Source organism: Neomonachus schauinslandi, chromosome 2, assembly GCF_002201575.2.
Source record: "Neomonachus schauinslandi chromosome 2, ASM220157v2, whole genome shotgun sequence".
Taxonomy (NCBI): Eukaryota; Metazoa; Chordata; class Mammalia; order Carnivora; family Phocidae; genus Neomonachus; species Neomonachus schauinslandi.
In genome coordinates this window covers 63,240,224-63,265,854 of record NC_058404.1, presented here as the reverse complement: position 1 = coordinate 63,265,854, position 25,631 = coordinate 63,240,224, and the positions used below count along the sequence as shown (strand labels likewise).

The window sequence follows — 25,631 nt, the reverse complement described above, 5'->3', positions numbered from 1 at the left end:
CGGTCACTATGTAAATAACCATTGTTATATGAAGATTTGAATTACTGAGCTCCATGCTCCCAAAGCAGATAGCTCACTAAGACTCTATAAAACGTTTTTGCTGCTTCTGCCACTGCTGCCTTTGTGTTAGTCAAAACAAAGATCCTAATCTTCAAGGTTACAAGGCAAAACACCCAAGGCACCCCCTGTGGCATAGGAAGGCACACTAGCCTTAATTAAACCCACGGTCCTTTTTTTCTTTTTAAGATTTTTATTTATTTATTTGAGATAAAGAGCAAGAAAGAGAGAGAGCAAGAGAGAGCGAGCGCAAGCTGGCGGGGAGGGGTGGGCAGAGAGAGAGAGGGAGAAGCAGACTCCCTGCTGAGCAGAGAGCCCCGTGCAGGGCTTGATGTGTGGGGCTCGATCCCAGGACCCTGGGATCATGACCTGAGTGAAGGCAGACGCTTAACGACGGAGCCACCCAGGCGCCCCTAAGCCCGAGGTCCTTAAACTCTAGAAGCCAAGCATAGCCATGGGGGACTTAAATTTTGATCATACAAATTTGAGGTTTTCTGAGTGAAAAACTTATAAATATGAGCAGGGAAGAGAGGACCATCTCATGAAGTATATCCAATGTCCTCAAATGTCCAGTGTCCTCAAATCAAAAAAAAAAGAATAAAGGAGGGGGGGAAATGGAGGGATATAGGGAGGAAAGAAGGAAAAAAGAAAGGAGAAGAGGAAGGGAGGGAGGGAGGGAAAGAGGGAAGGAGAGAGAGATGGAAAGAGGGAAGGAAGGCAGGAAGGCAGAAAGGAAGAAAAAAGTGAGCTGAATTCATTGGAAGGGAAGAAAAACTGGAACAGAGGTCTGTAATTTGACCCAATTAGAAATTCAAAATTTACTAAAAGAATTCATACAACAAAAAAAGATTAAAGGGCGCTGATTGGCTTTTGGCCTCTACCACCTGGATGTAGTTTTAAGTTAGGCATCTGCCAAAATGTACCTTTTATAAAATTTTCATGAGCTTAATCAGTGCTGAGCTTCAAATTAGTCATACCCAAGGATCCCAATAATTTAATCAAGATGCCCCTTAAATCTTAGTAATGTTACTGAACATAAAATAGAGGTCGAAAGAGCTATGCCTCGTCTTAACCATCAGAACTGCTATCCTGCCTAAATTCCCATGAGTGTAACATACATTGCCCTAAAATATCCTGAAAAGGCACGGTTCCTCTAAATTGGTGTGTAATAAATTAAAATTAAATTAAGTCCTTGCCCCTTACAAATCAGCCCACCTTTGATGGGGCCCCTCTAAGAAAAGGCTCTAATATTTCTCTAAATTGGAATACATTAGACATTCCAGTTAGTACCACCAGAGACATCTTTACTATAGAGGCTTCGGCAACTTCCTCTCATGCTTCTTGGAGTTCTGGACCATGAAGGTGACCATAGATTGGCCCTGAGCTCCTGATGCAAGACCTGCTTAGCTTTATGCCATTGCCATTAGCCATGTGCAGGGATCTCCCTGGAAACAGAGGCTCCTATAGTCCCTCAGTCTATAACCCTCCATACCCAACTGCTCAGTATGCCTTGGATTTTGGGCTCAGCACCCCCACCAGGCTGGCATGGCTCCCAAGGCCTGCTTGCTACTGGATGGAGCCCAACTTGGAACCTCTGGCATGGCCTTCCGGCGGGGGGGCGCGGGGGGGCCTTCCCTCTTCTCAATCCTTAGCCATATGCTGTGGTGTTGGAGGAGGTCCCTGAATTCCTAGAACCCTTGGGTAGTTGGGAAGCTTCTTGGAATCACCTGAGTGAATAGCAGTGGGAGTTCCTATAGTGTATGGACCACTGTCATACATGATGAACTCAGTGGAGCTTTGATGCTTTTCATGTCTTTACCAGGACGGTCCTGATAAATGACAGGACCCAAGGGTCAGTATAATTTATGGAACTTCAGGCAGTCTCTTAGCACTGGGGGCCCTGACCAACAATCAGCCCAAAACACACATTTTTACAGACTCTAGGGACATTTCCTAAAGTTTTCCCCTTTAGGTAAGGAACTCTTACCTCACAGATACACAAAATATTAGTCATGGGTACACACATCTCTGCATATACTAAGGGCAGAATACAAGACTCACTGGAATACTCCTCATCCCTCGGAGTTCCAGACATTCCTAATCGTGTCTGAGGACTCATTCCATGTCTCCGAATACACAATGCTGGGCTCCTCGATATGGCATTTGATGGAACATTCACCTCCCAATGGGACAAAAAATGCCTGCCCCAAACAGAACATAATGGCTTATTTAAACAAGCTCAAATTCATTGAAATGAAATATGATACATCAAACCAACACATAAACATCAGGGGTGAACAATAACAGAGAGTCTGATTCCATTTTATGTTTGCTGACAGCTTCTCACCCTCACTCCTCCCTCTTTCCCCTTGGCCCCACAACTCGGCACTCTGGTATGAAAGCCCAGCTGCTCCCCCTTTTGGTGCAGGCAGGATGTTCAAACCATGCAAATCCATTCCTGGTCAGGGAACCCCACCCTGGCCCCACACCCCTACCACAATAAAAACTCCAAGCCATGGGCGCCTGGGTGGCTCAGTCGGTTAACCATCTGCCTTCAACTCAGGTCAAGATTCTGGGTCCTGGGATGGAGCCCCGCATTGGGCTTCTTGCTCAGCGGGGAGCCTGCTTCTCCCTCTGCTTGCAGCTCCCCTTGCCTGTGTGTGTGCTCTCTCTCTCTACTGATAAATTAAATAAATAAAATCTTTTTTTTTAAAAACTCCGAGCCAATCCCTTCTTCTTGCTCTCTGAAGCCCTGCTCTCCTACAGATACCCCACTGTGTAAATTTTAAGTCTCTTCTTACATCTTAGTGCATATCTGGCATCATCCGTCTCAAAATCAGAAAAAACCTTGAATGGAGGTCAATTATTCCCATGTGCAGTGGTCAAAACAATACTTGGAATATTGTATAATCACAATTCTTGGGATGTTCTGATCCCAGGAAGCATAGTGGATTTGTGTTTTCCAACTACTGAGAAATAGTTTTTGGACCCTTTTATTCCCCATAATTACCTATAATATTGTATTTATTATTTCCATTTCTCATGGGAAGGGTACAGTAATTTAGTATAATTTCTTTGCAATCCTAAAAGAAAAATCTTTACAAACCAAGAAAGGAATATACTACTGGTTCTCCACAAAAACTGATATTAATCAAATATATCTCAGGTTTTACACTGAAGAAGCAATGACTGCTAAAAGCAATAGATGAGGGGCGCCTGTGGTGGCTCAGTCAGTTAAGTAGCAGACTCTGGATTTCGGCTCAGGTCATGATCTCAGGGTCCTGGGATCAAGCCTCACATCTGGCTCCGTGCTCAGTGGGGAGTCTGCTTGAGAACTCTCTCTCTCCCTCCCCCTCTGCCCTTCCCCGTGCTCTCTTTCTCTCTCTAAAATAAATCAATAATCTTTTTTTAAGAAAAGCAATAGACAAAATGGATCTATAATGTGGATATGAAAAAAACCCTCTAGACACAGCTAAGTGTAAAAAGCAAAGTGCAGAACACTGCATATAGCATGCTCATATTGTATAATTAACCAAAGCAACATAAAACGGTGTCTAGGCTTGTATATGTATATGAATAGGATTTTTCTGGAAGGTACAGTAAACACTTAGAAATGGTCATGCTGGAGAGGAATGAGGAGGCCTGGTGACCTGAGGAGTGAGAGCAATTTGCTTTTCAGTGTGTCCTAAGTTAACAAATTAACAAGTGAATTTTTTTTTTTTACAAAATCTATTTATAGTATTCTAATTCTTTTACATTTTCACAACAAATTAATCTAGTTAATGTTCCCTGGAAAATTGCTACAATCCAGGTGTTTGTTTTGCTCATTAAGGAAAACCTTTGTTTTGAACAAAGAGCATTTTCTTTTTTTTTTCTTAAAGCTTTTATTTATTTGAGAGAGTGAGAGAGAGCATGAGAGAGAGTGAGTGCAAGTGGGGGAGGGGGTGTGGTGGAAGAGGCAGAGGGAGAGGGAGAAGCAGGCTCCCCACTGAGAGGGAGCCTGACTCTGGGCAAGATCCCAGAACCCAAGCCTCCAGGAAAGGTCTCCTTCCATGATGGATACCTGCTCTCCAGGTTTCTTTTTACTCACATCATAGATCTGTCTTATCTTTGTGGAGGCAGGACCTGGGGCTATTAGAATAACATGCAACCAGGATAAAAGGGTAAAAAGTCCAGCAATATAGTCTTCACAAGAGACCTGCTGGAAAACCCCAAATACACATCCAGCGAGCAATTTCTGGGAGGCTGGGTGACCCTCAGCAAGTCCCAGGGCAGGCTCCAGTAACGCCAAACCATCCCTCTGCCAGGAAAACCTTTATTTTATTTCTTGATTGGACACAGCCATCCACATGGAGGAAATCCTCAGTCCACATTGTCTTTGTTCTCTGGACTGTGAGTTCTCTGATGGTGGGGACGCCAAAAGGGATCTTTGCATCTAGGCTTCTAACTCAGTGCCTCCCATCTAGTGAGAGCTCATAAAAAGTCTGCTTGATGAATAATTAACTAAGATGCCTACCTGGGATTTATGAGATCTGGAAGACCGGGGTTAGAAATGCAGATCTGTTGGGCGCCTGGGTGGCTCAGTCGTTAAGCGTCTGCCTTAGGCTCAGGTCATGATCCCAGGGTCCTGGGATCAAGTCCTGCATCGGGCTCCTTAGTCAGTGAGAGCCTACTTCTCCCTCTGCCCCTCCCCGTGCTTGTGTTCCCTTTCTCACTGTTTCTCTGTCAAATAAATAAAATCTTGGGTAAAAAAAAAAAAAGAAAAGGAAATGCAGATCTGTTTTCAGCCTCTGTGAATGAATTTACCAGGAGCAATGGGCAGAACATATCAGAATTCTCAGCCCAACCCAACCAAACTCAAGGTATTACAATTAAGCCCCTAGGGAAGCCACGATCTGCTCCCACCTCTATGCTGTTCCTTTCAATATTAGTTCAGTGCAACAGAGGGTGTAACTGTTTGGTGGACTTTCTTCTGCCTGGGAACCCTGGGGGATGAAGAACCAAAGATACCAGTGGAGAAGAGAGCCATCGGAAGAAACCCGGGAATCAAGCCCAGTTGAGGGGCAAAGGAAGCCTAATCTGTTAAACAGATGAGAAGGTACAGTTGAGACTAGTCAGCAAGATTCAGATCCTGAGTGATCAAGAAACCTAAAAGCTGGAGGCGCCTGGGTGGCTCAGTCGGTTAAGCGTCTGCCTTGGGCTCAGGTCATGATCCCAGGGTCCTGGGATCAAGTCGTGCATCGGGTTCCTTGCTCAGCAGGGAGCCTGCTTCTCCATCTCCTCCCTGCTTGTGCTCTCTCACTCTCTCTCTCTCAAATAAATAAATAGAATCTTTTTTAAAAAAAATAAATGAAGAGCGCCTGGGTGGCTCAGTCATTAAGTGTCTGCCTTCAGCTCAGGTCATGATCCCAGGATCCTGGGATCAAGCCCCACATCAGGCTCCCTTCTGCGCGGGAAGCCTGCTTCTCCCTCTCCCACTCCCCCTGCTTGTGTTCCCTCTCTTGCTGTGTCTCTCTCTGTCAAATAAATAAAATCTTAAAAAAGAAAAAGAAAAAGAAAAAAACAAGACTATTCTTACTGGATCTGAATACAGACAAAACATGCACATCATGAACACACATGACCAAAAATGACCAAACACCCACGTCTCCTGGCGAAGATGAGTGACCGCTGATACTTCACCCATTACAGCTTCAGTCCCACATGATTTCAGGCTCCAATCATAGAATTACTCCTCTTCCTCACAACATCCTATCAGAGCAATGTCCTGTCCCCTTAAATCTTGCAAATCACCTAACACAACCCAAATCCTAAAATAAATCTTAACACCACCTCACTGAAGTTCTCCATGGGTTTCATGGTGTGAGTTTTTCCGCACCGAGGGTGATAAACCCCACCGCTCCAATGCAAGTGTGTTCCTGGTCACTTTGGATCGAGTGTGTTGACGGGGATAGAGGAGAGGTAGACCTTGTGGGAAGAGAGGGCAGAGGCAGGCTTCCCTCATGCTAGTGGGACTGCGGGAGGTGGGCATGTGGTTAAAAAAAAAAGCTTCTGATGTGTCCAGAATCACTGCTCTCGAGCCACAGTTCCAGCTCTGATCTCTGTGCTGAGTTGCAGAGCTGGGACCAGGCAGAGGAAAAGGAGAGACTCACCCTAGGTGAAAAATTTAAGGGGGTGACAAAAAAACTCAGTAACGAGGACAAACACTATCTTAAGGCAATATTTTTATTTTATTTAGCTTATTCCCCCTCTACTCCATGTATTTGCTATCAACTAAAAGGTAGCTGCCAAGGTTTGTTGAATTCAGATCCAAATTTTGCAAGAACAATTCATAGGTGATGCAATGTTGTCCAAAAAACATCAAATGAGTGTACACACAATGTCTAATTGTTCTGCTTTAGTGATGCTATGATTGGTCAGTGGGTTAGGGTGGTGACAGCCTGACAGCTCAATTACAGAGGCTGGAACCAGCTCAGTAAGGTGATGCTGAAAACGTCTTAACCACTGAAAGGAAACGAAGGTATCATCTGCAAAAACGTAATTGTCTTTTTTTTTTTTAAGATTTTATTTATTTATTTGACAGAGAGAGAGACAGCGAGAGAGGAAACACAAGCAGGGGGAGGGGGAGAGGGAGAAGCAGGCTTCCCCGCAGTGCAGGGAGCCGAATGCGGGGCTCGATCCCAGGACCCTGGGATCACGACCTGAGCCGAAGGCAGACGCTTAACGACTGAGCCACCCAGGCACCCCTGTAATTGTCTTTTAGAAAACTCAAGAATCCAGGTAAAATCTTGAGGGTATTTTTATTTCTATGCTTTTATCTTTTAAAAGATCATTTATTTAAGAGAGATTGATTAAGAGAACTAGTGAAAGGAGGGGAAAAGGGAGAAGCAGACGTGGTACTTGCTCCCAGGATCCTGGGATCATGACCTGAGCCGAAGGCAGATGCTTAACCGACTGAGCCACCCAGGCACCAGAGTTTAGCAACATTACTGTAAAATATATGTGTGTAGTGTCTATCAATGTGTGAGCAACAAACAAAAAAATTTACAATGTTTAAAAAGTGAAACTTTTTTTTTTTTAAGATTTTATTTATTTATTTGACACAGAGAGAGAGCGAGCGAGCACAGGCAGGGGGAGGGGCAGGCAGAGGGAGAGAGAGAAGCAGGCTCCCCGAGGAGCAGGGAGCCCAATGTGGGGCTCAATCCCAGGACTCCAGAATCATGACCTGAGCCGAAGGCAGTTGCTTAACCAACTGAGCCACCCAGGCGCCTCTAAAAAGTGAAACTTTTACCTCTGTTTATTGCAGCATTATTTACAGTAGCCAATAGGGAAGCAACCCAATTGTCCATCAATAAAGATGTGATATATATATTACACACATACAAATGGAACATTACTCTGCTATTAAAAAAAAAAAAAAAAAAGAGTATGAGATCTTGCCATTTGCAACAACATGGATGGACCTAGAGGGTATTATGCCAAGTGAAATAAGTCAGAGAAAGAAAAATACCGTATTTCACTTTTATGTGGAATCTAAAAAACAAAAACGGAAAAATGAAAAAAAAAAGCAGAAACAGACTCATACAGAGAATTGATGGTTGCCAGAGGGGAAGGGGTTGGGGGAATGGGCAAAATGGGTGAAGGGGAGTGGGAGATACAGGCTTCCAGTTATGCAATGAGTAAGGCACAGGAATAAAAGGTACAGCACAGAGAATATAGTCAATGGTATTGGAATAGTGCTGTATGGTGACAGATGATAGCTACACTTGGGATGAGCACAGTGTAACATATAGACTTATCCAATCACTATGTTGTATACTTGAAACTAATGTAACATTGTGTATCAACATTGCCTATTCATCGTGTATTCATCAGCAACATTGTGTATTAAAAAAAGTGAAAATTTTACAATTGCATCAAAAATATTAAATAGCTAGGAATTAATCTAAAATGAATATGTATTGTGAAGAAATCAAGTATTTAGGGGAAGGTATTAAGGAATACCTTTATAAATGCAAAAAGACACCATAGGCATGCATGGGAACACTCAATATAGCAAACGTGCCAATTAAAATTATGGCTTCTGTGTAATCCCAATAAAATCCCCAAAGACATTTTAATGGCATTAAGATAAGCTGAAGAACAAAACGCCAAGAAGAATCAAGGCACTTCTGGAGAAGAGGAACAAAATTAAGACATATTTTACCAGGCATCAACATGGTAATTATTAAATAATTATGTCTTAGTAATTATGAAAGTATTGTACTGGTCCAGGGATAGGCCAATAAAGGAACAGGGAAGAGAATGCAGACACAGAATCACAAACACATGGAAACTGGCTGTGTGATAAAGCTATGCAGATCAATGAGAAAAGAATTTTTCAATAAATGGTCCTGGGACAACTGGCTATCCAAATGGACACTGGACTCCATTTACTGGTACACACAAAAATCAGTTCATTTAATTTAAATAGCAAAGCCAACACAGGAGACTCTTTAAGAACCACTTCTGTGTGTGGGAATGACGCGTAAGGCTCCAAGTCTCATAAAATAAATAATATAAAGGAAAAGAAAGACAGGGATCTTAAAATTGCAATACTATACACACAAGTTTTTTTAAAGAAGAAAATAAATCATTTGTATGTAACATGAAAAAATTGGAAGACTATTCACAGACTGTCAACCATGGGCAACAAAACATATATAAAGGAGCAATATTTTTGTTATGTTGCTAAGTATACAATCTCTTAGTAGAAAGAATATATTATTGAAATGTTAGACATCAGAAAAGTTTGATAAAATGTTGGGAATATTTTAAAGACTGGAGATTAAAGTATGATCAAAAGCAACTAATGGTCGGCAAGTCAATATAATATGAAAAGCACCATGAAAAAGGTTAAAAGCAATTTCAACAATGGAAAATATTAGCAACATAGGTTCAGTGCCATATATATGATGTATACATACATTATGTGGGTGCATTCGTGTTGATATATATTTATACATGTAGTATGTACATATAGGTGAGTGTACAGATTATGTATGTATGATAGTAGACAAACAGAATATTTGACATAAATATGAAAGATATCAATAAAGGGAATAATTAAGAAAACAAATAGAAAATAAACTTGAAGCTATTCATACATGTAATTTATTTGTTTCCTTCCTTCCTTGATGGCAGCAGGTTTATTCGGGGCTCTTGAAACGCACTTGTGAGCCATGGGAATTAAGAGCAGCCACGAGGGGCGCCTGGGTGGCTTAGCCGTTTGGCGTCTGCCTTCGGCTCAGGTCATGATCCCAGGGTCCTGGGATCGAGCCCCACATCGGGTTCCTTGCTCGTCAGGGAAGCCTGGTTCTCCCTCTCCCACTCCCCCTGCTTGTGTTCCCTCTCTCGCTGTCTCTCTCTCTCTGTCAAAAAATAAATAAAAATCTTTAAAAAAAAAAAAAAAGAGCAGCCATGAGACTAGAGGTAGATGATGCGTCACGCAGCACCCCCACCCTGTCACCCCCCCACCCCCCCTGGGACAGAGGGGAATCTTTATCAGACAGAGAAACCAGAGTCCTAGTGTTGCACAGTGGAGGAAGGTAAGCGAATAGTGTCTGCTTTTTAATTTTTTTTTAAATTTTATTTATTTATTTGAGAGAGAAAGAATGAGAGAAAGAGCATGAGAGGGAAGAGGATCAGAGGGAGAAGCAGACTCCCCGCTGAGCAGGGAGCCGGATGCGGGACTCGATCCTGGGACTCCAGGATCATGACCTGAGCTGAAGGCAGTCGCTTAACCAACTGAGCCACCCAGGCGCCCTGCTTTTTAATTCTAATCGTTTTGCTCCCCCTGGCCATCCTTCAAGTCTGGCAGTCGTGGCTGGAGGCACAGGGCCCACCCACTTCTCTCCCAGCAGGTGTGCCAGCAACGCACCTGGTCAGAGCCCAATAGCACATGGTTTGGCCGTCCAGATGGGCCATGGGGATGGGCAGCCCAAAGGCCCCAGGTTTGCAGGTGGCTTTGGAGGTCTCCTTGAGCTCGTTCTTCACCTTTAGTGTTGAGATCTTTTCTAGAAGTCCCTGGGCTCATTCTGTACACATGCTAGCGTTCTCTCAGCAGCCAGGATGCTCTGGGGCTCTGAGATGTCTTCATCCCATGACCAGATGCTCATCCATAGCTCCTTGGACACTTTCTGCAGCATCTCTGGGCACTCCAGGTAGACAGTGGTGAGGAATCGCAGGGCCAATAAACATCATTTTTCAAGGATCACAGAGAAGAAATCTTTGGGGAACTGGATGGGAACCTGGACATGCTGTCCCAAAAGCCTAACGTCATTTCTCAGGTATTAGGCTTTGCAGGGAGGCAGAGCTGGCCACCTATATCCTTCTCTGTAACATTTGCTCCTGCCATTCTTTGCAACATTCCACCACTGCTATTCCCTCATCCAAAGTTCTGCTCTGGTTCCATGTTCTCTAACACACCTGCCCTGACCACCCAAGTTCAGGCAGCTAACTCTCCCCCACCACCCACAGTACTGTCATGCCCTGGACATTATCTTTCCCTGTACCCATAGTGCTTTATTAGCTTCTAAGTTGCTATGTCAATTATTTATGCTTATTATTTGATTATCTTTTTTCTCCATTCTAGGAAGTATGTTGCTAAGGACAGGAATCTTAGTTTTTCTCACCTAGCAGTGTCAGATTGAAGCTATCCATGATAGTTAATTTTATGTGTCACTTTGCTGGGCCTCAGTGCCAGATAAGTCGCCAAACATTATTCTGGATGTTACTCTGAGGGAGTTTTTGGGTAAGATTAACATTTAAATTGGTGGACTTTAAGCAGATTGCCCTCTAATGGGAGAGCCTCATTCAATCTATTGAAAGCGTGAATAGAACGGAAGTCTGACCTATCACGAGCCAAGAGGGAGTTCTACTGGGAGATGACCTTCAGACTTGAACTGCAGCATGCAATCTTCCCTGGATTTCTAGGTTGCTGGTTTTAAAACCTGCCGTGCCAGTCTTCATAGATTTACCAGTCTTCACTACTGTTTGAGCTAACTGCTTAAGATACTCTTTCTCTAAAAATATACATCTTATTGATTGTTTCTCTGAAGAATCCTGACAGATTATCTCACCAACCAGCAAAATAAATGAACAAAGCTCAGAACACTAGAAATAAAAAAGATCTTTAAAACATCCTAAGAGGGGTGCCTGGGTGGCTCAGTCGTTAAGTGTCAGCCTTCGGCTCAGGTCATGATCCTAGTGTCCTGGGATTGAGCCCCACATCGGGCTCCCTGCTTGGCGGGAAGCTTGCTTCTCCCTCTCCCACTCCCCCTGTGTGTGTTCCTGCTCCACTCTCTCTTTCTCTCTCTGTGTCAAATAAATAAAATCTTTAAAAAAATAAATAAATAAAACATCCTAAGAAGGGCGCCTGGGTGGCTCAGTTGGTTAGGCGGCTGCCTTCGGCTCGGGTCGTGGTCCTGGAGTCCCTGGATCGAGTCCCGCATCGGGCTCCCTGCTCGGCGGGGAGTCTGCTTCTCCCTCTGACCCTCCCCCCTCTCATGTGCTTGCTCTCTCTCATTCTCTCTCTCTCAAATAAATAAATAAAAATCTTCAAAAAAAAAAAAAATCCTAAGAAAATGGTACCCAAGTATCAAGAATCAGACTAGTATCAGACTTCCCAGAAACAATAGTATGTTTTGAAAATTAGGTAATATGACTTCCAATGTAGCCATGCATATTTGGCTTAACTGTCACCTCACTATAGGTAGAACAAAATCATTTTGAAACATGCAAAATCCCCCAAATTTTAAAATATTTGGGGTAGGATGACACTCCAAATGAGAAGATAAAACAAGCAGAAGACATGGGATTAAACCAACAAGGAATTCAAGAACAGAGGACAATTCCCAGGACAGTGGGGACAGAGACAGCTATATACATACAGGGTAGCTTGTTCAGACTGGAACATGGGATCCAGAACCATGTTCACCAGGAAAAAAACTGTTAGATTATCTGTGACCTGTATAAATGTGTGTAGGGAAAGGGCCTTTAAAAGGCCCAAATCCTCAGTTATCTATAGTAATCTGTCAACTGTGTCAACTGATAATAGACACATACAGTAAAGAGGAAATATGATATTAAGAATTATGGAAGTAAACAGAAACCACTAAAGGTGGATATATGGAAGGATGCCTGTTAAGACAACTTACTCAACTGTAAAGGAATGACTATAATTAAAAGACAACTTATAGGCAATTTCAACAGGAAATATTTTGTTGGATTTGTTAAGTAATATAATTCTCAAATACTTTAAGAAATTCAAAGCATCTGGCCATTGATACCCAAAACATCTATAAAATTGGCGTTACTACCATGTTTTTATAGTTGCTGAAAATGAAGGAGGAAAATCTATTCTGGTTTTCAGCAGTAAACCTTAAGAGTCCAGAATTACTGAGACTAAATTTACTGGCTAGGTTACCCCGAGACACTGAAACGATATTGTTTCCCAGGTACTTCATCATTCATCATCTGTTACTGAAGAGATTTTAAGAGGTTCAGAATCTACTCCAATATAGAAATAGGGACAAACGGCTTCTATAAAGGAATCATTAAAATTATAGAGAAGAGATCTATCATTCATATTGTAAAAGGAAACCTCACCCAACTCACAGTCCAGAAAAATGCCAATCTTACTGGGTCTTACTACAGGCAGAAGCTGGGTTCTCTTACGACCCAGAACAACATAAATGCTTTCAATACATTGCCCAATTGCCCAGAATCCACTGTCAGCTACCGGCCGATTCCGCCAATTCCCAGGAAAACAGTCTCGACACACCCCCAAGGTCCATTTAGGCTTGTTTCCCACTTCTACCTCCCAGTAATGCCGGCCAGAACTAAACCTCCTAGAACCCAGGACAGCAGGGCAGAGATAAAATCTCCTTGGGTTATAACAAAGGTGGGTTTTTTTGTTTCCATATCGCACACTTTTTCTATCCTCAGAGACAATAAGCTGAGGGTGTGCTGTTTCAAGGTCTAGAATCACATCTGCTCGAAAGGACTTGATAATTCTGTCCAAGCCAGAATATTGTGGAGGAAGGCCAAATCCGTATTTCTTTAATTGGAATACAAAGAGCTCAGGATGTATTAGGTTTTGATACCTGTGGTAGATACCCTTAGCACAGGTCAGTAATTCCAGTTCTGACTGCACACACTTGCACTCTACCTCCTTCAGCAGATGTTTCAATGTGGAAAAGTGACCTGACAATGTTCTTCGGTTCTCATTTAGTTTTGTTAAAATGTCCCTCTCTTCATCTTCCATCTGCCTAAGAAGAGCCTCTTGCTGATTCTGTAGAAATAGTCTAATTTGCTCAAATTCGGAAATGATTTCTTCTCTCCTATCCTCTACCTTCTTTTTCAGGTCCGCTATTTTGCTGGCTTGAAGAGTTATCACTTTTTCAACTCGTTCCACATTGTCCTTCAAGGGCTCAATGCTATATTCTAGAATTTTCCTGTGAAAAGAGGCAGCTTTCTTAATGGGGCAAATGTAGTGTTTCTGGTGTTGAATGGAGAAACTGCACTGGGTACATAAAACCTCTAGGTCCTTCCCACAAAAAAGGGTCAGAAACTGATTGTGCTTCTCACACATGGAATACTCCTCCTGCCTTTTCCTCTTGCTCCTTCTGACCTGCAGTCGTTTAGCAATTTCAGTCAAATTACTGAGCTGGCGGTTGCTCCTGAAGCTTTTGTTATGAAAGCAGAAACGGCAGACAGGACAGGGGAAGGTATCATCTAGATCCTTCCACATCATGCTGATGCAGGAGCGACAGAAGTTGTGCCCACAGTTTATAGTCACTGGGTCTTTCAAGTAATCCAGACAGACGGGGCAGCTAGACTCTTCTTGGAGGTGCACCAGGCCTGTCACAAATTCCATTGAGCCGACAACAAAAGCGGTTAAGAATGCTCCCCCTGGCAAGGCCTGCCTTAAGCTCAAGACACAGTGAGGAGATATCCTCCCCCAGACCTCACAGCTTTAGGCTTCACTGGCCCAGCATGCTGATTGGCAGCCACTGAAGTCTTGTTTCATGTCCTGCCCCTTAGCTTGAGGGCGAGAAGGATTCACTGTTTGCAGCTCTCTCACAGAGGAGCCCGCCTCAATTTTAAGATTAATGACTTTCTTCTTCGACAAAGTAGCCACAGGTCCAAGTAAGCAATCACTCCTGTGGATGAGAAAAGTTTTTAATTTTCAGAATCTCCCAGACTTACTATCATAATATAATAATTAATTTAGGCAAGAATCATCAATAACTGTAAAAACTATTCAGTGAAGTTTCCTGGGTAATAATATATTCACAAAATATCACTCTAACAATTATATTTTATTTATAGAGAGGAAAAATAAGTGCCTTTACAATGTAGAAATCTGGGGCACCTGGGTGGCTCAGATGGTTAAGCGTCTGCCTTCGGCTCAGGTCATGATCCCAGAGTCCTGGGATCGAGTCCCACATCGGGCTCCCTGTTCCTTGGGAGCCTGCTTCTCCTCTGCCTTTCTCTCTCTGTCTCTCATGAATAAATAAATAAAATCTTTAAAAACAAAACAAAACAAAACAATGTAGAAATCTGAAGAATTCCTCCTGACCAATGAAAGGACGAACTGATGGCCTGCAATGAGGAAAACATCACTTACAGAGTATTTCTGCCCAAAAAAAAAAAAAGAAAAAAAGAAATTTACCTAAATTTACTCACAAGGAAACAATCACTAAAATCTAAACCACAGGAACATTCAACAAGTCAATGGTCTTCAACTCTATGCCGTGACACTGAAGAAAAAAAAAATGGGAAAACTTCTACATTAAGAGACTAAAACAACTAAGGGAAATTTGTGATCTTAGATTTCTAGAGTCTAGATAGGTAAATGAATTGCTCTAAAGTGGATAACACAGGGGCGCCTGGGTGGCTCAGTTGGTTAAGCATCTGCCTTCGGCTCAGGTCATGATCTCAGGGTCCTGGGATCGAGCCCCACATCAGGTTCCCTGCTCAGTGAGGAGCCTGCTTCTCCCTCTCCCTCTGCCCCTCCCCCTGCTTGTGCTTGTGTGCTCTGTCAAATAAAATCTTTTTAAAAAAAATAAAAAATAAAGTGGATAATATAGAATGGCAAAAATTTGAATATGCACTATTTATTAGATGATAGTAACATCAAAATTAAACTTCCCAGATTTGATAATTGCATCATAGCTACAGAAAATATCCTACTCTTAGGAAATATATGCTGAAGTATTTACAGAGGAAGGGGTCGTGATCTTTGAATGTTACTCTGAAATATTACTTAAAAAAAAAAACTATACAAAAACCCCCAAAACAACTATACATACTTGTCTGACCAATATCAAATTCCTGGTTTTGATATAGTATCATTAAGAAACATGGGAATCTGGATGACAGATACATGAGAACTCTCTGTACCATCTTTCCAAATTCCTGTGAATCTATTATTATTCCAAAGTATTAAAGTTTTAGAAAAATCACCTTCAGGCTCATCTAAATGTTTAAATCAAAAGGAAGTGCTGTAGTTCATTTTTTAGAGCACTGGGATCACAATTACTTATGTCCCTTGCTCTTTTTACTCATTGACTTTACTGTGTATTATTTGGGCAGGCTGGCACCTTTTAAGATATAGGACCTAGTATAGCAGCTTAACCTCGCCCAAGCTGCATTCAGCTCTCAAGAGGATTATGGTGCCACCCTTCTTGCTCCCTTGCATCCACTGCCACTCAAGTAATAAAAACTTTCTTTGAGGGCGCCTGGGTGGCTCAGTTGGTTAGGCGACTGCCTTCGGCTCAGGTCATGATCCTGGAGTCCCGCTATCGAGTCCCGTATGGGGCTCCCTGCTCAGCGGGGGGTCTGCTTCTCCCTCTGACCCTCCCCCCTCTCATGCTCTCTCTATCTCATTCTCTCTCTCAAATAAATAAATAAAATCTTTAAAAAAAAAAAAACAACTTTCTTTGAATACACAACTCATAACATCTTTCTAGAGCTTAAAATCCTCCGGTTTCTTTTTTTTTTAAGATTTTATTTACTTATTTGAGAGTGAGTGAGCAAGCATGAATGAGGGGAGGGGCAGAGGGAGAGGGAGAAGCAGACTCCCCGCTGAGCAGGGAGCCCCATATGGGACTTGATCCCAGGGTCCTGGGATCGAGCCCCGCATCGGGCTCCCTGCTCCACGGGAGCCTGCTTCTCCCTCTCCCTCTGCTTATGTTCCCTCTCTCACTGTGGCTCTCTCTGTCAAAGAAATAAATAAAATCATAAATAAATAAATAAATAAATAAATAAATAAATAAATCAGAATTACCAGGGGTGCCTGGGTGGCTCAGTCTTTAAGTGTCTGCCTTCGGTTCAGGTCATGACCCCAGGGTCCTGGGATCAAGTCCCGTATGGGGGCTCCCTGCTCAGCAGGGAGTCTGCTTCTCCCTCTGCCTGCCCTTCCACTTGCTTGTACTCTAACAAATAAATAAATAAAATCTTCAAAAATAAATTAATAAATAAAATAATTTTTGGCAGAAGGCGGTTGGAGGGGGAATCCTGTGTTTCTAAGGAGACTTACAGAGTCTGAGGAGACCCAGTCATGCACAAGCCTGTACCCCGAAATCAGGAGCCCAGAAGATGTTCGGGAAGCCCCTGCTCAGCTAAGCTCATGACGAAAGACCCTGTTTAGCCCTTTCTCCGGCCCTCCCTGCTTACCTGGAGTACGCCGCTCAGTAGTAGCTCAAGCGAGAGACCGTGCACTGAGTTCAGAGGCAGGTTTCAGGTTAGTGACCCCAACACGCCCCTCAGTGCGTGAGTTGCTGTGTCAGAGGCGCACATTTGTTCCGTGCTGTGATTGGCTGTTTCACCGGAAGTGGGCGGGTATGGGACCTGCACATGCTCAATTACCCTGCTTGGAGGGGGAGAGTGGGAAGAGATCCTGAGGCTACCAGGAGGCTGTAAGGCTCAGTGACTAAGGTCATTTAGTCCCAATGTAATTTGGGTTATTAATATTTTTATTCCTGTGAGAAACTTGAGAGCCAAAGTAAGGCCAAACCATACTGCAGGCTGGTTTTTTAAATCTTCAACACCTCATCCTCCTTGCAGGTAGTGAAGGAGTGGGTTCTGCACCATAACCATTTCACCTAGTGTGGGATTACAGGTTGTTGAAGGTGAGGGGGTAGTTAGCCTTGAAAGAACAATCCTCTTTGGATAAATTTGCATCTCAGCGAGTGTTTGGGTGGGTCTGTCCCACCCTATAGATTATGCCCCAGCAACTCAGGCTCGCCCAGGTCTCTCCTTGAAGTGTCTTTTTCAGGTGAGTCAGTTGGATAACTTGAGGATAAAATCTTGAAGGCTGAAGAATCAATAATTAAGATGCCTCTTAACTCTTATAACTTGTACCTGTGGGACTGAAAGAGGCTAATATTTGCAGAAGAAATAATAAAATTAATATATCACCTTTTAATTGAAATCGTAGGGCTGGATTCTCAGGAGACTAACCTACTGTTACGTGGTCATCATTCAGATGACCCAAATATATTTCTCATATATATTTGATCTTTGCCCATGGTTTCTGGCTCACAGCCCCCCAAACCCTTGTAACTTCGTAGGTGATAAGAGTAATGGGAGCATCTTTTGTTGTAATATTTAGTTTCCTGTCCTCAGTTCCTTCAGTGTGTAAAGGTGAAATGGATGTTTTGTTATTCATAACGAGCCCCTTTCAACCACAGCTGTAAATGAGGTGACTTTTGAAATTCCCTAAAGATCTTGGGGACATGGTTGCCAGGAGAAATGACCAAGAATGGAAGGTTGGAACTTTTAGTCCCACCCTGATTTCTACAGAGGGGAGAGAGACTGGAGGGTGAATCAGTCACTGATGACCAATAATTTAATCAGCCATGCTTAAGTAATGAAGCCTCCATTAAAACCCAAAAGAGGGGGCACCTGGGTGGCTCAGTCAGTTAAGCGTCTGCCTTTGTCTCAGGTCATGATCCCAGGGTCCTGGGATCGAGCCCGCATCCGGCTCCCTGCTCAGGGAGGAGCCTGCTTCTCCCTCTCTCTCCGGCTCCCCCCCTTGTGCTTTCTCACTTGTGTTGTCTCTCGAGCATGCACTGTCTCTTTCTCTCTCAAATAAATAAATAAAAATCTTAAAAAACAAAACAAAGAAACAAAAAAGGAGGGGGGTTTGGAGAGCTTCCATGTTGGTGAGCCAGAGAGTTCCTTTGTACCACCATGCAGGGCCCCAGACTTCACAAGGACAGAAGCTCCTTTGGAATCTTGCCCTATGTTTTGTTTCATTTGGCTGTTGATTCATATCTCTCAGTATCCTTTAAATATAATCCATTGAGTAAATGGAAGGTATTTTTAGCTAACAAATTGAAGAAAACATAATGGGGAAATAACAATGGAGAGGAGAGGACAGCCTACAGTCTTCCAAAAAACATTCCTTACATTTATATTTCCCGTTTAGACATTTACCCAAGTTTGCAACACATTTTAAAATAGAATGAACTATATGTGAGGACATGGACAACTCCTGGATAAAATATTCAAAGAAAAATTTACATAATACGCAGGATGCTCCCATTTCTTAAATACATACACACACTTGTACAATACATACTCTTATATGCGTAGGTTATTTGGAAGGTATGCACGAGAAGCTGCTCCAAGTAATGTCTAGATTCTAGGGAACTGACTAGAGCACACAAAGTCACTATGTAAACCTTTTCACTCATGAATTGTTTTCATGACATTCAGAAGATCATTTAAAAAATTTTTTTTAAGATTTATTTATATGAGAGAGAGAGAAAGGGCATGGGGGAGAGAGAGAATCTGAAGCAGACTCCCCAATGAGCGCAGAGCTGCTGTGGGGCTCAATGTCACAATGCTGAGATCACGACATGACCCAAAATCAACAGTGGGATGATCAACCAACTGCGCCACCCAGGCACCCCGCACCCCACCATTTTATTTTTAAAGAAGTTTCAAAGTGATATTTTTGGGTGCAGGCATTTGTGTTCCTAATTAAAGAAAATCTTTTCACTCTGTTATGTGCTCTCTTCAGGAGGTCTATAATGCTTGTTTGTTTTTTTTCCCCTCACTCTTTGTGTTGCTAGTAGGCATGCTGGTCATTGCCTGGACCAATTAATAAATTTGGGGTTGCAAAATGGTAATGGTCTTCTACCTTATTTTATTTTTATTTTAAGATTTATTTATTGGGGCACCTGGGTGACTCAGTCAGTTAAGCGTCTGACTTGATTCTGGCTCAGGTCATGACCTCTGGGTCCTGAGATCGAGCCCCGCATCAGGCTCTCTGCTCAGCAGGTAATCTGCTTCTCCCTCTCCCTCTACCCCTCCCCCTGCTCATGCTCTCAGTCTCACGCTCTCTATATCTCAAACAAATAAATAAAATATTTTTTAAAAGATTTATTTATTTTAGAGAGAAAGAGAGAGACAGAGCACAAGCAGGGGAGGGGCAGAGGGGGAGACGGAGAGAGAGAATCTAAGCAGACTCTGCACTGAGTAGAGCCTGACTCGGGGTTGGATCCCATGACCCTGAGATCACAACCCGAGCCTAAACCAAGAGTCAGATGCTCAACCGAGTCAGGTCACCCAGGCGTCCCCCTTCTATATTATTTTAAATATTAGTGGAATATATCTTTGGTAGTAACTTTTCTTATTATTTGACCAACATGAAGTGCTGTTCATGTCAAAAAGGAAGAATAGGGGCACCTGGGTGGCTCAGTCGTTAAGCGTCTGCCTTCGGCTCAGGTCATGATCCTGGGGTCCTGGGATCGAGTCCCACATCGGGCTCCCTGCTCGGCGGGAAGCCTGCTTCTCCCTCTCCCACTCCCCCTGTTTGTGTTCCTGCTCTCGCTATGTCTCTCTCTGTCAAATTGATAAATAAAATCTTTAAAAAAAAAAAAGGAAGAATAAATGCTTTACTGGGCACCCTTTTAAAGGGGAATATCGGGGTGCCTCGGTGGCTCAATCGGTTAAGCATCTGCCTTTGGCTTGGGTCATAATCCCAGGGTCCTGGGATCAAGCCCTGCATCAGGCTCCCTGTTCAGCAGGGAGCCTGCGTCTCCCTCTCCCTCTGCCGCTCCCCCTGCTTGTGCTCTTCTTGCTCACTCTCTCTCTATCAAATAAATAAATAAAATATTTTTAAAAATAAAATAAAAAGGGACGATCTTGGGCTGGGGCACCTGGGTGGCGCAGTCAGTTAAGCAATCGACTCTTGGTTTCAGCTCAGGTCTCCATCTCAGGGTTGTGAAATCAAGCCAAGCAGGGCTCAGCACTCAGCCCAGAGTCTGTTTAAATTTCTCTCTTCCTCTCCCTCTCCTCCCCTCCCCCCTGCATTCTCTTTCTCTCGCTCTCTCTCTCTCAAATAAATAAATCTTTTTTTAAAAGTGGGAGGGGGGATATCTTGTCCCTAGGAACAATATAGTGCTGGTAGTTTGGGTTCTTTCCTGACCAAGAAGACTCCCTAAAGATCTTCAATTCATTTGGGCCAGTGAATATGGAAAGATCAGTAATTATGTGGAGATCTGTGGCTTTTCTTGGAAGATTCCTCTGGAAATAAAGGAAAAGAGAACCAAACTTCAGGGACTATAGCTTCCTATGTACTGATTTCTAAAAGGAGGAAGACTGAGGATTCACCAGCTTCTCATTTTGCCTTAGCTCCTGGAGAACCAGCAACCCCCCCGCCGCCCCGCTTTTGGAAATGTTTTCCAGTGTTATTGAGAAATAATTGACGTACATCACTGTGTAAGTTTAAGGCATACAGCATGATGGATGGTTTGATTCACATATATTGTGAAATCAGTCCTTTCTTAAGATAGAAACCTCAGAAAGAAACCCCTCCAGCACAATGGCTTATAAAGCCAATATGGCCCAGCTCCAAGCTGAGGCCCACTGCCCCATCTGCCTGGATTACCCAAGAGACCCAGTGACCCTCCACTGCATGTACAATTTCTATGGCTCCTGCTTTTCCCAGTGCTGGAAAGATCTAGAAGACATTTCCCCCTGTTCCAGCTGCCTCCACCACTGCCCTGACAGGGACTTAAAGAGGAACACCCAGTTTTGTCTCATGAATGATATTGTAAGCAGCTTCCCACCGCGAGGAACAGGGGAAATGACAGGAAGAGAAACTGTAAGCAGAAAGTTAGGGTCCCTGGATGAAGAAAGGGGAGACATAGCTTTTGTGACATAAGAAAAGACCTTTTAGGCCCCCAGCCATTTTATTATCTACACCTGACTGGCTCTAGCATCCTTCTCGCAGAACTTCCTAGGATGGGTTGGAATTACAAAGAAATGCAAAAACCTCAGTAGTTAAGGATTTGAAGGGAACAAAGAAAATGCAAAAACGAACAGTCTCTACCAGGCCAGGAAATAGCCTAACCATATCGGACAAATAAAGCCATGGTAAAATTTCCAGGGCAGTTTCAAAAGTAAAGATTTACCTAACACGCTTTCTTGAGTCATTTTTGCAAGCTTTAAACCCCTTTGAACACTCAAATACCAGACTAAGTGGTGCAGAGACTTGATGACGCTGACCCTTGCTGGCCCTTGTGACTTCGATCCACGAGGACCTGGCCTCTGTGAATTTAGGTTGATTTTTGCCCCAATTCTATACTGAACTCTCCTTGGCCAAGCCCCTTCATGAATACGCATGCACCCCTAGCTTAAAAGTTCCCTAATCTTGGGGCGCCTGGGTGGCTCAGTCGTTAAGCGTCTGCCTTCGGCTCGGGTCATGATCCCAGTGTCCTGGGATCGAGCCCCGCATCGGGCTCCCCGCTCTGCGGGAGGCCTGCTTCTCCCTCTCCCACTCCCCCTGCTTGTGTTCCCTCTCTCACTCTGTCTCTCTCTGTCAAATAAATAAATAAAATCTTTAAAAAAAAACAAAAACAAAAACAAAACTTCCCTAATCTTGTTGTTGGGGGAGACACTGCTTTGGGAAATGTCCCTGGTGTTTTCTTTAACTTGTTGCAAGGAAAACCTGTTCTTTTCCTATTCTTTGGCTTGTTTGTGTCTTTGGGCTCAACACTCACCAAGAGGTAAACCCAGTTTCCAATAACAAAACCCCTGTGTGAGAAGCACAGATTTTGGCCCTGTTCTGTGAGAAGGGTCAGGAGCTTTTGTGTCCCCAAGGGCAGGGTCTCCTCTGACCTCTAGGATCACCCCCGGAGGCCCATTGAGCAAGCTGCAGCTGGTCAGGGGAGGCCGTTCAGAGGCTACATTAAGCCTCCAAAGAAGCAGGTGGAAAATGCTGAGAGGGGATTCGAAATCCAAGTCTCAAAATCGCTTGAATTAAGGTGGAAGGTGGAAAAGCAGAGGGGGGAATTGCACTCTGAATGTGGAGAACTTCAGCATTTACTGGGAAAGGAACAGGATATCCTTTTATAAAATTTATTTTTGATGGAAAAGAAGAATGTTGAACAAAAACTGCTTGAAAACAAAGGCCATATTTCAGATCATATTTCTGTCCAAAAAAAAAAAATGCTATGTGAAATAGCAAAGAAGTGTGTCCAGGCAGACTTGGATTTACTGATAAGTATTGAATATATGCATAACTGACATAAAAACCTAAAAAGCCCCAGGAGTCTTTTTATATCAATTAAAGAAAGAGATTTTTGTCCTGCAAAAAATTATCAGCACATTAAGGTGGATTTAACTCTAGTTCCGAAAACTGCCCACCCCAAACTTACTCCATCCGAAGACAAAACAAGTATAAAATATGGAAAGATACAAACTTGCCATACAATCCCAAGACATTTAAAACTTTTTACCCCACTGTCCTGAATTTGAAGGGATTGATGCAGGTAAGCAGATAGAAAGAGGCACTGGTGGATTTTCCATAGGTTTGTGCAGACTCTTGCCCCAGAAATGCTTTTACCCCACCAACCAAAGGGTTACTGCTGGCAAACTCAGCATTCAAGTGGGTCATGGAGTGCAGTCCAAAGCGTATGAACTGGCATTTTCTGAATTATGAGTTGGGAAAGATTTCATTTTATAGTATGAGTAATAGATCTTATAATTACATCTTCACTGGTACTTTCACAGAAACACTTTGGCCTTACTTCTATGTTGGACCTACCTCAAACTCTCTTACTACCTGTAAAATCACAGATGAGTAGTGAACTCCTTGGAACCCTGGGTATTGTTATATTTTCTTTCTATAATATGAAATGTCCTTAAGATAATGTATAATCTCTGTTACGTTTTTGTAGGGTTTTTTTTTACACACAAAAATTAGTAGCATTTTTATTTTTATTTTTTAAATTAACATATAATGTATTATTTGTTTCAGGGCTACAGGTCTGTGATTCATCAGTATTACACAATTCACAGTGCTCACCATGGCACATACCCTCCCCAATGTCTATCACCCAGCCACCCCATCCCTCCCACCCCCACCACTCCAGCAACCCTCAGTTTGTCTTATGAGATTAAGAGTCTCTTATGGTTTGTCTTTTGTGTTTGTTTGTTTGTTTTTTAAGACTTTATTTATTTATTTGCCAGAGAGAGAGCAAGAGCACAAGCAGGGGGAGTGGCAGGGAGAGGGAGAAGCAGGGTCCCGGCTGAGCAAGTAGACTGATGTGGGGCTTGATCCCAGGAGCCTGGGATCATGACCTGAGCCAAAGGCAGATGCTTAACCCACTGAGCCACACAGATGTCCTGCAGTTTTGCACTTCCAAAAGTAAAGACTTCAAATTGAGCATGTTCTATTTACCATTCCTGTTTTATCGACACCAATAAATGTGTTTTATGATTTTACCTAATACTGTATATCTATGTGCATCCTGTAAATTCACCAGTTTCATAAGTGTCTTGAAAGTCCATGTTTGACAATGAAAGAGATCTATTTAGACAGAAGTCTTCAGCTTTCTGTGTTGTTGCAGAAATGGGAATCAGGAGGAACTGAGTATTTGGAAGCGTTTGGACCATTTTTTAAAAACTCACCTTTTATAGAAGACTTCCAGAAAGAGATGAGGAAGGTGTAGTTCATGGAGTGGAAATTGAATCAGTAGTATGGTAGTGCTGGCTGGGATCCTCCAAAAAGGGCTGGCAAAATTCTCTTTTCCCAATTAAGCAAGACAGAACTGGGTAGCTAAGCTTAATAACTAGGACATTTACAGAGTTGGGTGACTAATCTTCCCAACCAACTCATAGGTGTCAGGCTTACACCGTAGCAAAATTTATAAAATTCAACTAAAAGAAAAATTATAATGCTGTTTTTCTTCTGAAATGTACTCTTTTTTAAAATGGCATATTTTGGGGGGCGCCTGGGTGGCTCAGTCAGTTAAGCAACTGCCTTCGGCTCAGGTCATGATCTCAGGGTCCTGGGATCCAGCCCTGAGTGGGGCTCCCTGCTCAGTGGGGAGTCTACTTCTCCCTCTCCCTATGCCCCTCCCCCACTCCTGTTCTCTCTCTTTCTCTCTCTAAAATAAATATTTTTAAAAAATAAATTCTTGGGCGCCTGGGTGGCTCAGTCGGTTGAGCGACTGCCTTCGGCTCAGGTCATGATCCTGGAGTCCCGGGATCGAGTCCCACATCGGGCTCCCTGCTCAGCAGGGAGTCTGCTTCTCCCTCTGACCCTCCCCCCTCTCATGTGCTCTCTCTCTCTCTCATTGTCTCTCGCAAATAAATAAATAAAATCTTTAAAAAATAAAAAATAAATAAAAAATAAAAAATAAATTCTTTTAAAAAATAAAAACAAATGGCATACATTTTAGTATTTAGTCTGCTTGTCTCATATTTCATACATGTGTATCCAGTGATTAACTCACAAAATGGCCAGACTGTATTGCATACATTGTATTATACCTGCAACATTTTTTTTTTTAAAGATTTTATTTATTTATTTGAGAGAGAGAGAGAATGAGAGACAGAGAGCATGAGAGGGAGGAGGGTCAGAGGGAGAAGCAGACTCCCTGCCGAGCAGGGAGCCCGATGTGGGACTCGATCCCGGGACTCCAGGATCATGACCTGAGCCGAAGGCAGTTGCTTAACCAACTGAGCCACCCAGGCGCCCCCCAAAATATGCCATTTTAAAAAAGAGTACATTTCAGTACATTTTAATCACGTCTTGAATTATGGAATTAGATGTGTGTATTGTTTTGCTATTCATTAACTCTGTTATTTTAGGTAAGCATAGGGTAAAAAGGTTATGAGAATTCATTTTATTTTTTTGAGAACTCATTTTATTAAAATGTAGTTAATTTGTCTAGTAGTCATTATATTAATCATGCTTTTCAGGGTTTTTTAAAGTTTTTTTTTTTTTTTTTTGACAGAGACACAGCGAGAGAGGGAACACAAGCAGGGGGAGTGGGAAAGGGAGAAGCAGCCTTCCTGTGAGCAGTGAGCCCGATGTGGGGCTCGATTCCAAGACCCCGGGACCATGACCTGAGCCGAAGGCAGATGCGTAACAACTGAGCCATCCAGGTGCCCCCCAGCTTTTGAGATGTAATTGACTTACAGTCTGTATAAGTTCAAGGTGTACAGCATAATGACTTGACTTACATATATTGCGAACTGATTACCACAGTAAGTTTACTTAATAT

General features: G+C 42.9%; 1 protein-coding gene and 1 pseudogene across 1 annotated transcript; both read right to left on the bottom strand.

Moving 5' to 3' along the window:
- Positions 1-2,129: 2,129 nt before the first annotated feature.
- Positions 2,130-10,388, bottom strand: LOC110588402 (annotated as a pseudogene).
- Positions 10,389-12,562: 2,174 nt separating this feature from the next.
- LOC110588403 (tripartite motif-containing protein 60-like) lies at positions 12,563-13,975 on the bottom strand. Its single transcript, XM_021698743.1, has one exon. The coding sequence runs from the start codon at positions 13,973-13,975 to the stop codon at positions 12,563-12,565; it is 1,413 nt and encodes a 470-aa protein (XP_021554418.1).
- Positions 13,976-25,631: the final 11,656 nt, after the last annotated feature.